The sequence below is a fragment of the Sus scrofa genome, chromosome 17 (assembly GCF_000003025.6).
Source record: "Sus scrofa isolate TJ Tabasco breed Duroc chromosome 17, Sscrofa11.1, whole genome shotgun sequence".
NCBI classification, from domain to species: domain Eukaryota; kingdom Metazoa; phylum Chordata; class Mammalia; order Artiodactyla; family Suidae; genus Sus; species Sus scrofa.
Window position 1 is genome coordinate 26436085 of NC_010459.5, and position 13267 is coordinate 26449351.

Consider the following 13267-nt stretch of genomic DNA (forward strand, 5'->3'; position numbering starts at 1 on the left):
ACGCTATACAATTTCATTTCTACCTCATTCAAAACCAGGCGACAGTCATTAATGCTGTTAAAGTCAGGTTAGTGGTGCTGCCTGGAGGGCAGGAGGTTGTGACTGGAGGGGCTGGAGGGAGGGGGCAGCTAGTTATATGGGAACATTCACTACGGAAAAATTTCTAAATTCTCAAACTATGCACTCATGATTTGTGTGTTTTTCTGGAGGTATGGCACATTTAAATGAAATTTTCTCTTTGGAAAAGCTTTTTTTTAAGGAAAAAAGAAAAATCTTTAAGTATGCCAGTCCACACTCTAAGGTGAAGGATACCCTTGTCAGGCCAGGGAGGCAACTCATGGCCAGTCCTCTAAGAACAAACGAGCAGGATAAGGGCTATGAAAGAAAACTGAACACAGAGGATGTAAGATGGGGCCTGGGTGGGGGATGGGGATATGGAAGCCCCCCTGGGAGTGAGGAGTGGACACTTTCCCATCCCCACCAATATGCCAGGGGGAACTCTACACCCCGAAAGGGCTTGAGGGACCAGCAGGACTATAAATGGTAAATTCTAGGAGGCTGTAGGGAGAGTGAGTGGGACCAGGACGAGACTGAATGGTTAGGATGGGATGGGATGGGGGTAGGATGGTTTAAATGAGATGGAATGGGATGGGTCAGCATGGAATGGGATTGGATGGGATGAGTTAGGATGGAATGGAATGGGATGGAATGGGGTGGGATGAGTTTAAATGAGATGAAATGGAATGGGATGGGTTAGGATGGAATGGGATGGGATGGGGTAGGATGAGATGGAACAGGGTGGGAATTTGAAGATGGGACCCAGGTTGTGAGGAGCTTTCCATGGGGCCTCTCAAGACAGGAAGTTTGGATTTCATCCTGCCCAGAGTTGGGGAAGATTTTTAAGCAGGGAAATGGCATCTTAGAATTCTCAAGAAAAGGTGTGGACTGTGGGCCTCAAGATGAAGCCTGGATGGAGTTCCCGTCCTGGCGCAGTGGTTAACGAATCTGACTAGGAACCATGAGGTTGCGGGTTCGGTCCCTACCCTTGCTCAGTGGGTTAACGATCCAGCGTTGCCGTGAGCTGTGGTGTAGGTTGCAGACTCGGCTCGGATCCCGCGTTGCTCTGGCTCTGGCATAGGCCAGTGGCTACAGTTCTGATTGGACCCCTAGCCTGGGAACCTCCATATGCCTCGGGAGCGGCCCGAGAAATGGCAAAAAGACACACACACACAAAAAAAAAAAGAAGAAGAAGAAGCCTGGAGAGGCTACTAACACTCAGGCCAGCAGAGAGGCCAACCGGACAGCCCCAGGGTTGTCTGTGGAAAGGAGTTGGTGAAGCCCCAGACCCGCACTTCATTAGAAGGTGACATGGAGGAAGGTTCAGGGAGGTAGACACTGGCCTGGTTGCCTCCCCTAGGAGGCTCCGCAGCGATAAGTCAGTCGACTGTTTCCTTCTCTTTCTGAGTTCTCAGCAGGAACCAACGTGATGCTATTTTGAGACAGTCTCACTTCCCAAGAATGGAGCACAAAATACCACCAGCGAGACCACAGGAACCACATTCTAGCCTTCAACTTGGCCTGAGGGCTGCACTTGATATACCCCTGCTCCCAGAGTGTCAGCATCACCATCCCCAGGTCCCTTCTGTCAATGACCTTGAGCCGCTAGAACTTGCATTATCCCTATTTCACAGGGCGAGAAGAGGCTAAGAGAGGGGCCTGCCAAGTCCAGGGAACACTGCTGGCAGATGGCAGAGTCCGGAGGTCTAGCCCCTGAGCCCCGGCCTGCGATCTTTCCAAAAATTCCAGCACCGCCCAAGGCTCCCGACTCTGAGCCATGCCCCCCTCACCTGTGTGCGTGCGCACGTGCCGCTTGAGGTCGAAGGTGTCGTTGAAGCCCTTGCCGCAGAAGCTACACAGGTGCCTCTTCACTTGGTTGTGGCACTTGAGGTGCCGGTTGAGCATCCGCTGCAGGCGGAAGGCCTTGCCGCACAGGTCGCAGCTATGAAGCGCCGCGTCGCCGCACGTGCCTGTCGTGAACTGGGACAGGAGACAAAGAAAGGCGTGAGCACGTAGTACGGAGCGCCGCTCGGCTTCCACCCCCTCAAACTTCCACGGAGGTAGGACATGGGCCGTTCCTCCCCACATTCCTTCTGAGCATCCTCTGATTTCCAGCAGGGCACATTGCCCCCAGCCAAGTGCATACTTCCCAGCATCACAACCAGTCATGGTGGTGACTTCTGGCTGATGAAATACACTCTGTTAAGGGGAAGGAGAGTGCACGCTCTCTCCTTTACTCTTTCCTGCTAGGGAGATTGCCAACAGCCACCTTGGATACCAGGTGGAAGCCTGGGCTGATGGAAGAGCAGAAAGAAAAGAGAGCCTGGGTCCTGATGACATCACTGGAGTCCCCAAAGACAGCCACAATCAGTTTTTTCCTCCTCCCCACACGCTGCTGTATCCATCAAGAGATGGAGCCTATTTCCTCCCTTGGACCCAGGCAAAGCTGTATCACTTTCTGCTCTTAAGAGACCTTGCAGCTTCTTCCTCTTAGAAGCCAGCTGCCACCAAGAAGCCCAAGACCACCATACCAGGAGGAAGCACAAGCAGCTTTGTGGAGACCCAGAGGCTACCCAGCACAGTGCTGAGGTGCCAGGTATGAAAAGACTCACTGGACCTTCCAGCCCAGCTAGGGCTGCCGCCAGCTGAGTGAACAAACCCAGCCCAGAGCAGACCTGCCTAGTCCAGCTGTGCCCCAATTCCTGAGCCAGAATCATGAACAAATAAAACAGTCATCTTGAGAAGTGACTTTGTCTGGATAGCTTTGTTATCGGAAAAACCATAGCCAAATCCCAGATTCTGTCCTGCCTGGTCCATTCTCTTAGCTATGTCTGCTGCCTCTAAGGAAGAAAACAGAACCCTATGTGGAAAATTACCAGATCTTATATATTCATCAAAGGTTTCCTAGTCCTAGTTATCAGATTCTTTAGAAGAAGGATCCAATTGTTCTGCCAAAATTCTATTCATAAAAGGACCAAAAGAACTTATTTTCAGACAAACATCATTAGCAAGAAGAGTTGGTCCTTTCCTGGCTTAACACTTTTCCTCGTCTCAAACACCCTCTTCCTTTCACCCACCCTGGATGCTGCCCTCTGCCAAAACCCAGCTCATGGAGTTTCCGTTGTGGCTCAGCAATAATGAACTTGACTAGTATCCATGTGGACCTGGGTTCAATCCTTGGCCTCACTCAGTGGGTTAAGGACCCAGCATTGCTGTGAGCTGCGGTCACAGATGTGGCTCAGATCCTGCATTCCTCTGGCTGTGGTGTAGGCAGACAGCAGCAGCTTTGATTACACCCCTAGCCTGGGAACTTCCACATGCCACAGTCACAATCCTAAAAAGCCAAAAAAAAAAAAAGATCCAGCTCAACTGTTTCTTCCTGATGCAGCTTCTCCAGCCACTGCTGCCTCTACCCAAACTGTTCCCTGTATCCCTAATACCAGCGCCTCTCAAACCCCAGTGTACACACACGTCCTCTAGGGGTCTTGTTGAAATGTGGGTTCTGGAGAGGGAGTGGGGTGGACTGGGAGCTTGGGATTAATGAATGCAAACTATTGCCTTTGGAATGGATTAGCAATGAGATCCTGCTGTGTAGCACTGGGAACTATGTCTAGTCACTTATGATGGAGCATGATAATGTGCAAAAATAGAATGCGTACATGTATGTGTCACTGGGTCACCATGCTGTACAGTAGGAAAAAAAATTGTACTGGGGAAATAGCAATTTAAAAAATTTAATTAAAAATAAATAAATAAATAAATAAAATGTGGGTTCTGATTCAAGAGATCCAATGCGGTCTAGAACCAGCTTCCAGGAGATGCCACCACGCTGTCCATGGACCGCACTCCAGACGTGAGGCACCGGCCCTCATGCGTTTCAGTACTTTATTCCAACTCATTCCAGAGACTTCCATCATGCACACGTTTCTTCAAGGTTCATCTGGGTTTCCTCAACAAAATGCCGTGTGGAAATTAGCAAGTGCTCGTTCAGGCTGCTGTGCCCCTGCCCCAGCCCAGAAGTGGGCCCTGCACAGTTAGAAAGTATTGATGGGCTGTAGCTCACAGGTGGCAGGAGGAAAAGACCCCAGAACAGGGCTTTCCAGTCTGCCCCCTCCATCAGCCCACATGCTCACCTGCTGGTCTTAGACTTAGCCAATTTAGGGTTAGGTGCCTGATCCTCCACAGGGCCTATGCACTGTCACTGGGATGGCTTGTCCACAAGAAACTGCCAGTCTGGTCGGGGGGCAGACCAGGCAACAGGCCACTGATATCTGGGAAGCCCCAGGTGCAAGGGGAGGCTCAGAGGAGCGCCCACCCCAGACAGGAAGCACGAGGGAAAATGCTTCCAGAAAAGCGAGCTCCTCAGCCAAGCAAAGACAGGAAGAAGAGGGGGAGCAGCAAAGAATATCCCAAAGAGGACGCTGGGAAACAGAGGTGCTGTGTGTGGTCCAGTCGGGCCAGCCTGAGCCAGCAGGGCAGTGGCTAAAGAGCAGAGGTAGCAAGGAAGGGCAGGGCTCCCCTTGAGGCTCTACCTCAGGGGCCCCAGGGGGCTTGACTGTCAAAAAGCGGGGCCATTGAAAGATGGCCACATGGCTCGAGTTGGATGACCCTGCCATCAAACTCCGGGACCCCCGTCCAGGCTGTCCTGGACCCCCAACTGCCTCATATCCCACCTCTGCCCTGTGTCCCCCAAAGGGGTGGGGCCTGACACCTCCTGAGGGAGACCTGGCCGTGCCCAGGGTGTTCCGATCACCAGGACAGGTCATGGTATCCTCCTAGTCTGCAGTCCCCGTTCCGTTCACTGCCCCCCTTGAAGGAAGGTAAGAAGGTTCAATATGGCCCAAGGCTTGGCAAACGGACTACTTTGAGCCTCTCAAGGCCAAGTCTACCCAGGGTAAAGGGCCCTTGAGAGGTAGTGGGGCTAATAAAACAGAACATAGGCAATCAAGCCTCATAATTCAAATTAAAACTGTGAAGCTAGAGTTGTCTTTTGAAAGCCCTGTGAGATGTGCCCATGGGCTTGGCAACAACAGTCCCAACCTCAACTCTTGTTTATTTTCATCCTGTTGGTAAATCCCTATTTTTAAAACACTCTGCATGTAACATGGATACCTCCTATTACAGTCCAGGACAGAAATCTCAAATCGCTGGCAGGATTTTGTTTGAAAAGAATAAAATGTTGAGGGCAGAGGGAAGGAGATCAGTTTAGGGGAGCAAGGCCAATAGATCATCTCACTAAGATTCAGAAAGCTTTTTACCACAGGGAAGAAAGGAGGTGGGGGGGGCTGCAGACTGAGAGCACTCCAGTCCCAGAGGGAACTTTCCCCTGATCTTCTCAGAGCAAAAGCAGTTCTCCGATATGCCTCACTCAGCAAAGTCTGTGTTCCCATCTCTCCACTTTAATATACGTCCCCATTTCACAGCACGGAAAACCGAGTCACCAGAAAATGTTCATTTAGGAATAAAATATACCCTCCAACCCACGAAGTGCTGCATACCACCTGTATGTGTATCTATGACCAATCCAGCCCCCAGACATGTATGAGTTATATTCAAAGCCTCTGAAAGAGGTTTTTGAAAGAAGATGTAGGATTAATTAAATGGCAAAAGGTCATGGGTGATGAAGCCAGTTTTTGCCAGACTGGATCATTTCTCAGAAAAGAAGGAAAAATTCCTTCTTAGAAAGGAGAAACTCCTTATTATTCAGCCATCCAAAAGAATGAAAATATCGCCATTTGCAGCCACATGGATGGAACTAGAGATTTTCATACGGAATGAAGTAAGCCAGACAGAGAAAGACAAATACTGTGTAATATCAATATATGAAAGCTAAAAAATAATACAAATGAATTTATTTACAAAACAGAAACAGACAGGCTTGCAGACATAGAAAACAAGCTTATAGTTACCAAAAGGGAAAAAAGAGGTGGGAGGGATAAATTTAGAGGATGAGTTGTTTTTTTTTAAGAGCAGCACCCACAGCATATGGAACTTCGCAGGCTAGGGGTCAAATCGGAGCTACAGCTGCCAACCTATGCCACAGCAAAACGGGATTCGAACTGTGTCTTCGACCTTAGAGTATGAGATTAATATATGCACTGTTATTTATAAAATAAACAACAAGAATTTCTATATAGCACCAGAACCTATATTCAGTATCTTGTAGTAACCTATAACGCAAAAGAATTGGAAATATATATAACCATATATATATATATAAGTATGGATGTATATCTGAATCACTTTACTATACACCTGAAACTAAAACAATATTGTCTCCCTCTTTTTTTTTTTTTTTTTTTTTTGCTTTTTAGGGCCACACCCGAGGCTTATGGAGGGTCCCAGGTTAGGGGCTGAACTGGAGCTACAGCTGCTGGCCCATACCACAGCCATAGCAACATTGGATCCTTAACCCACTGAGCGAGGCCTGGGACGGAACTGGCAACCTCATGGTTCCTGATCGGATTCATTTCTGCTGTGCCACGATGGGAACTCCTAAAAAAATATTGTAAATCAGCTATACTTCAACTTAGACAAAGAAAGAAGAAATTCTAATTCCTCTGAAAAACATTTAGAGGATAAATTCCTAAACAGGAAATGGAAGCCACAGAGTGTACTTCACATTTACCTTTAAATTTGGTCTGTAGGAGTTCTCATCATGGCTCAGCAGAAACGAATCTGACTGGCATCCATGAGGATGCAGGTATGATCCCTGGCTTCAATCAGTAGGTTAAGGATCCCGCGTTGCCATGAGCTATGGTGTAGGTCATAGACAAGGCTCAGATCTGGCTGCTGTGGCTGTGGCGTAGGCCAGTGGCTACAGCTCTGATTCGACCCCTAGCCTGGGAACCTCCATATGCTGCAGGGGCGGCCCTAAAAAGCAAAAATAAATAAATAAATAAATAAATAAATAAATAAATTTGGTCTATAATGTAAAAGGCTAAAAACTACTTATATGCCCATCAATAGGGACTTGTTTAGAAAAAAAAGATGGTAGACTCATATAATGAAAGCATCTAGAAAAAGGACAGAGTTCCCAACTGCCACCCATTTGAGTGAGCCCTCCTGGAGGTCCAGCCCGGTCAAGCCCCCAGGAGGCTCCAGCACACTGTCATCTGATTGCACCCACAAGAGAAACCCCAGGCAAGACCCACGCTGAGCCCAGTCCATCCACAGAACAAGATGGTAGAATAAATTACTACAAGCTGCTGAATGTGAGGTTATTTGTGAAGCAGCAGTGGATAAGTGACACAGTAAAAGATATATCACATTCTCTCCAGGACACCAGATCTGCCACATTTCTGAAGGTTCTCCCCCAGGATGGGTGCAGGATACAGAAGACACCCTGATTTCTGAAACAATGTCCGGGGGATGGAAGACTAGCAATTCCTCTCCGATCACCTGTCTGCTCACTGGACATCTCTGTAAGGTTTCTGCAGGTTTATACCTACCACTCTACCTCCTAAATTTCAGGGTAGGGTTAACCACCTTACCCCGTGACTCTACTCTGCAAGTGGTAAGCCAAAACTATTTACGTCTTATAGTCGTCTTGGTTCTGAGTGGGATGGAGAGACAAGAACGCTGAGGACCAAATAAAAACCTAGACCTGGGTGGCTGTGTGATGTCATTTACTATCCCTGGGCCACACTTTCCCACATGGGAGAGTAACAAAATGTGATTAAATGAGCTCTGTTCCTAAATTCAAATCTTTCTCCACTACCTACAGTCTGGGAAGTAGGCAAGTTACTCAACCTTGCTAAACCTTAATTTCATCACCCATAAAACATGGACATACAAAATAATCATACTTGCCTCTTGGGACTGTTAAGGATTTAAATAAGAAAAGTAGCTGCTTAAGGAGTTCCCCATGTGGCACAATAGGATAGGTGGCATCTCTGCAGCACCAGGACGCAGGTTCGATCCCTGGCCCAGCACGGTAGGTTAAAGGCTCTGATGTCACAGCTGCGGCACAGGTCGTAACTGTGGCCTGGGTCTGATCCCTAGCCTAGGAATTCCGTATGCTGCTATGCTGCGGGGCAGCCAAAAAAGAATGAAAGGAAAGCTACTTAAGAGGGAGTGGTTGCTGGGTCAGTCCTTACTCAGAGTTAGATCAGCTCCAAAATCCTGTGATCCTAAATAAAAGGTAATCAGTCAAAACCCCTTGTTTCTCTATTTGTCTTTTCAGTTTTTCTCTCACTGATGGAAAAAAAAAAAAAAGGGAACAGGAACTAATCTTCAGTTTAGGTCACCAGCCCCCAGTCCATCACCCCCAACTCCAAAATCCAAAAGACTCGAAACACCAACATTCTCTCCTATCTCCCTTGGCAACAAAACCCCCAACCTGGGTGGACCGGAAGCTACCCCTCCGGTGTCAGTATTCATGTTTTGATATGGAAATCATTAACGTGTTCAATTACAGGGAACCCCTCCAAACACTTTACTTTCTGAAAAAGCTTAACAGTCTCACTCTTAACCCCAAATTAACACCTCTCCAAAAGGCTTAGTACCACAGAGGGTGGACAATGACACCAGTCTGGAGGTTAATTTAAAACAATTTTTTTTTGTCTTTTTAGGGCCCCACCCATAGTATATGGAGGTTCCCAGGCTAGGGGTTGAATCGGAGCTGTAGCCGCCGGCCTACGCCACAGCCACAGCCACAGCCACAGCCACAGCCATGCCAGATCCGAGCCGCATCTGCGACCTACACCACAGCTCACTGAGCGAGGTCAGGGATGGAACCCTTCGTCCTCATGGATACTAGTTGGGTTCATTAACCACTGAGCCACAACAGGAACTTCGAGATTAACTAATTAATTGAAGACTAATGTAGGGCAAGAAGGATGAAGAGAGACTCATTCCCCAACCCGACAGCTTGGCACTTTCTTGTCTGCTGTCCTGTTTTCTGCAGGATCTCGGCTTTCATTTTAAAAAACACACAAAGTTCCCCTCCAGTTCTTCCAAAAAACAGGCCTCTGCGGCAGAAACAAACCCATCATTGTATCAGAGCTGCTAAGGACTCTGGGAGCGTGCGGGGAGGTAGCGACTTTGGCTGGCCCTCTGACCAACTTCAAAGCTGGCAAAGGTCACTTACCTGTCAACTTCTAAAAGAAAAAAAAAAAAATATCCTTTATTTTCTGTGGATGCTTCTACCAGACAAGTTCTTAAATGAATGGTCCTCTTTCCTGTGGGAGGCTACTGTGTGTCCACACTACCTTCCAATGGCCATCTGGACTAGATTTCCACCGACACCTTGGCTTATGCTTGAGTGCTCCAGACAGGCTAAGCGTATTTCCTCAGTTCCTCGGGGAATAAAAATACCCTTCCTGCTCCCAGGTACCAGTTCCTTAAGCTTCACAACTCCACTATGTGGGAGAAGGTAGAACCTTCTCAAATGCAGAGATGTTGCCAGGAACATATCCTTCTAATCCAGAAGAAACTGAGGCTCAGAGCACTGTAACCACCCTGCGGCCACATGACTTGTAAGTGCCCATACTGAGATGTCCATGGAGCCTGTTCTCTGAAAAACATGTTCCCTGGGTCTAGACATGATGGGTGGGTGAGGGAGGGATAAGCCCTGTTATTTGTCTCATATCTTGGTGAGAACTAACTTCTGATTCCTTCAAGTCAGAGAGTCAACACTAAAGGCTACAGTGTCAAAGGGGGACTTCCCATCATGGCTCAGTGGTAATGAGCCTGACTAGTGTCCGTGAGGTCGCGGGTTCAATCCCTGGCCCTGCTCAGTGGGTTACCGATCCGGTGTTGCCATCCGCTGTGGTGTAGATTGCAGACTTGGCTCAGATCCCACGTTGCTGTGGATGTGGTGTAGGCTGGCAGCTGAAGCTTTGATTTGACCTGGGAACTTCCATATGCCACATGTCTGACCCTAAAAAGAAAAAATTAATAATGATAATAAAAAAATTAAAGTGTCAAAGATACCTTCGACGATGCAGTACAACAATGCTAAAAAAAAATAAGGAAACTTAGATTGGGCTCTGCCACTAATAACTGTGAGGAAGTCAACAATATGTCCCTGGCTTTATCTTTACCCCTTTAAATACAAGGAGATTGGATTACATAAGCTTTAAGGGCACCCGTAGTAGAGCCTATGGGTGGACAGGCCCAGCCTCTACTCCCACTCCTTTGGTGGGCCTTTCTGCACAGCAGAGGCTAGAAGGCTAGCTGCTGCATTTCCCAGAACAGAATCCCTGGCAGCTGTGGTTTTTAAATGTGACTTGGGCCCCACCTGTTGCATGCACTATTGGCAGATTTGAATTTGGGTCTGAGTTAATTGAGCAGGTACACGGCAATTGCTTCACCCTCTCCATCAGCCTAAGCACCATAATGCATGAACAACAGCCACAGAGGCAGCGGCTGCAGCTCCCTTGGTAGCCCAGTTCTACAGTGTGGCTCTGAGGAGTCATTCCTGAGAGTTCGGCCTGGTCTTTCTTTAGTCTATTTAGTACTCTATAATAACCATTCTCTGCATAAGCTAGCTATAGGGAATTCTGTTTCTTTTTTTTTTTTTAGGTCCGTACCCAGGCTAGGGGTCCAATTAGAGCTGCCAGCCTATGCCACAGCCACAGTAATGCAGGATCCAAGCCGTGTCTGCAACCTACACCACAGCTCGTGGCGGATGCTGGATCCCCAACCCACTGAGCAAGGCCAGGATTTGAACCTGAATCCTCATGGATACTAGTTGGATTCATTTCCGCTGAGCCACAATGGGAACTCCAGGGATTGTTTCTGCAATGAAATCCAGGCAGATGCTTTCAAAGACAAAAACCCACTTCACCTACATCCAATTAAAAGCTGGTGCAGTTAACACTTACCTTGTCCTCCTACTCCTCCTCCCCCTACCCCCACCTTTAAATTAAGCTTTTCCAAACATTCATTCCAAGCATTTTCCCTTTTTTTTCCTAGCTTGTCATTTCCCCCTAAATGTTACCACTTATACCAAGGGGCTGTTGATTCCTTCCCTGCCTATATTTCTCTTCTGGGTTGACTTATATTCTGCGAGTCAGGCATTACTGCACCAAAGCACCAGCTGCTAGAAATATACGCCCAGTAGGAATATTCCCTGCCTTTGGTGGGTCTAGAGTCAAGAAGAGGAGTCTGGTCAGCAAAGGAGATAGTGAGTTACAATATTGGTGGGGGAATCGGGGCATCCAGTTTTGTCTTAGGAGATTGAAGACAATAGGCAAGGAGTTAGGGATGGGGCTTATATTCCCTTCCAATTATCCAACCGGTGGGTTTTAAAAAAATACTTCAATTCAGCCGATCGAATTGGTAAATCTCTTATCTCTACTGCAGGCAACAAAATACTGGAACTTCACAAACCTACTAAGCCTCACTATCAGCTAACTCCCTACTCCCTACTGGGCAGTTTATACCTGCACAAAACCGCTCAGCTGTTCTGCACCCATTATCTCATTTAATCTACTCAATACTCCTGAGAGGCGAGGCCAATTCTACTGTTTCTTCCCTTTCATAGATCAGGGAACTGAGGCTCAGAACAGATAACATATCCCCAACCACAGCTGCTAAGATGGACCCAAATGAGGTTTTCCTTCTCGGCAACCTTCCAGAGCCCCTCCTTTGCCCCCACCAGAGCATCTATACTTCTTGGCGTGGCCCCTTGACCACCTTGGCTTGTTCTGGCTACATTTCTAGCAGCTCATCCTGACTTTCTCCTAACCCCAAGCCTGTTTCCCATCCTTCTTTCAGCTCTGAGTCCTGTCCTTACTCAAGTTTCAGGCTCAGCCTACACCACCCTAAAACCTAAAACCTGCCTCTCCTCCCTCTCCAACAGCCCTCAAATCCACACCAAGAAACACCTTCCTCCACTCAGAATTTATCACATCTTTGCTTGTGCTTCTGATTTAACATTCACTTTCCCATAACAGAGTTAACAATGAATACCGTATTTGTGTCTCCCCAACAACCTAAATAATTCTAACTAGAGTTATTGAGCACCTACCATGTTTCATGCTGAACTCATTTATCCTCACATCTCTGTAAGTATCATTACTATCCCCATTTTACAGACCAGGAAACTGAGGTCCGGCGGGGTTAGCAACTGGCCCAAGGTCACATAGCTAAGAAGTGAGGAAGCCAGAGCCTCGAGGCTTACAGTCAGATGATTCTGGAACACCAGGGGTGGCAGCATCTTTATCTGCTGACTCTCTTAAACACAGCAGGCACTAAACACTATGAGGTAGGATGTTGCCTCTCTCTGCCCTTCTCTGGCCTTTTTTTTTTTTTTTTTCCTTCTCTGGTCTTAAGAACCAACTGCCTAGTAACTGTCTTCAAGTCACTCAAACAATGTGTCATGCCGGAGTGGCTTTCCCCTTCTTATGATTAGGAAACTAATTATCAGTTCAGCATACTTAGCATAAAACTCTAAAGTTACACAATGTGCTAAGTACTAAGTCACCTGCAGTTCAACCTGTCATTTGAAAATGACCAATTCCACAGCTTATAATTCTGTAGGCTTGGAGCATCTTAACACCAAGATGTCTCCTATTTGTGGGTGGAAGCAGAGGGGGAGAAGGAACCAGAACTCCCCAGTAAACAAACAAAAACTCCGCTGGAAACTTTGTTACTCTCCCAGGAGCAAACTCTATACCCCACCCCCCACCCCTGGGGGCAGCTTTACTATAAGGACCTAGGAATCAAGGATCCAAGGATATAGGAAATAAGATTGGTTTATTCATTTGTTTAATCCAGGGCTCCAGTGGCAGCAGAGACCTCCTAAAACGGCGGTGAAGGGACTGGCTATTTTTCTCCCAACTTTCTCTCCAGGGAAATCTGGGCAACCGGGGGACAGTGGGGTAAACTAACTATAGACGATCCCAAAACAACGTGCAATTGTCCTACCAGCACGGAGATAAATATGCAAGTGGGACACCTTGTAGAATTTCCTGGAGGGCCGAACTACCAGCCTTAGGCAAACTGTCCCTCCCACTTAACCCCATCTGGCCTAGAAAAGCCTCCCACCAGCTGACTTTGAACCTCTGCGACGCATTTAACACTAAGCAGGATGCCCTCACCCAGTCAGCAGCATCCTTTAAAGCCTAAGGATTCCAGCTCAAGCTTCTAGCCTCAATTCATAACCAAATGCACCGAGAGCCCACCCGGAGCCAAGCTCCAGGAACCAGTAATATGCATTGAGGAGGGAAGACCTCTCCCAGGAAGAGTAACGGAGACTTTC

At 47.6% G+C, this 13267-nt stretch overlaps 1 protein-coding gene across 1 annotated transcript in view; it reads right to left on the reverse strand.

Annotated features, from left to right (window-relative positions):
• OVOL2 (ovo like zinc finger 2) overlaps positions 1 to 13267 on the reverse strand; it is a 33915-nt gene that overhangs the window by 18292 nt on the left and 2356 nt on the right. Inside the window, 1 exon segment of the mRNA XM_021077829.1 lies at positions 1848 to 2037. Coding sequence (XP_020933488.1) covers positions 1848 to 2037 — 190 coding nt within the window.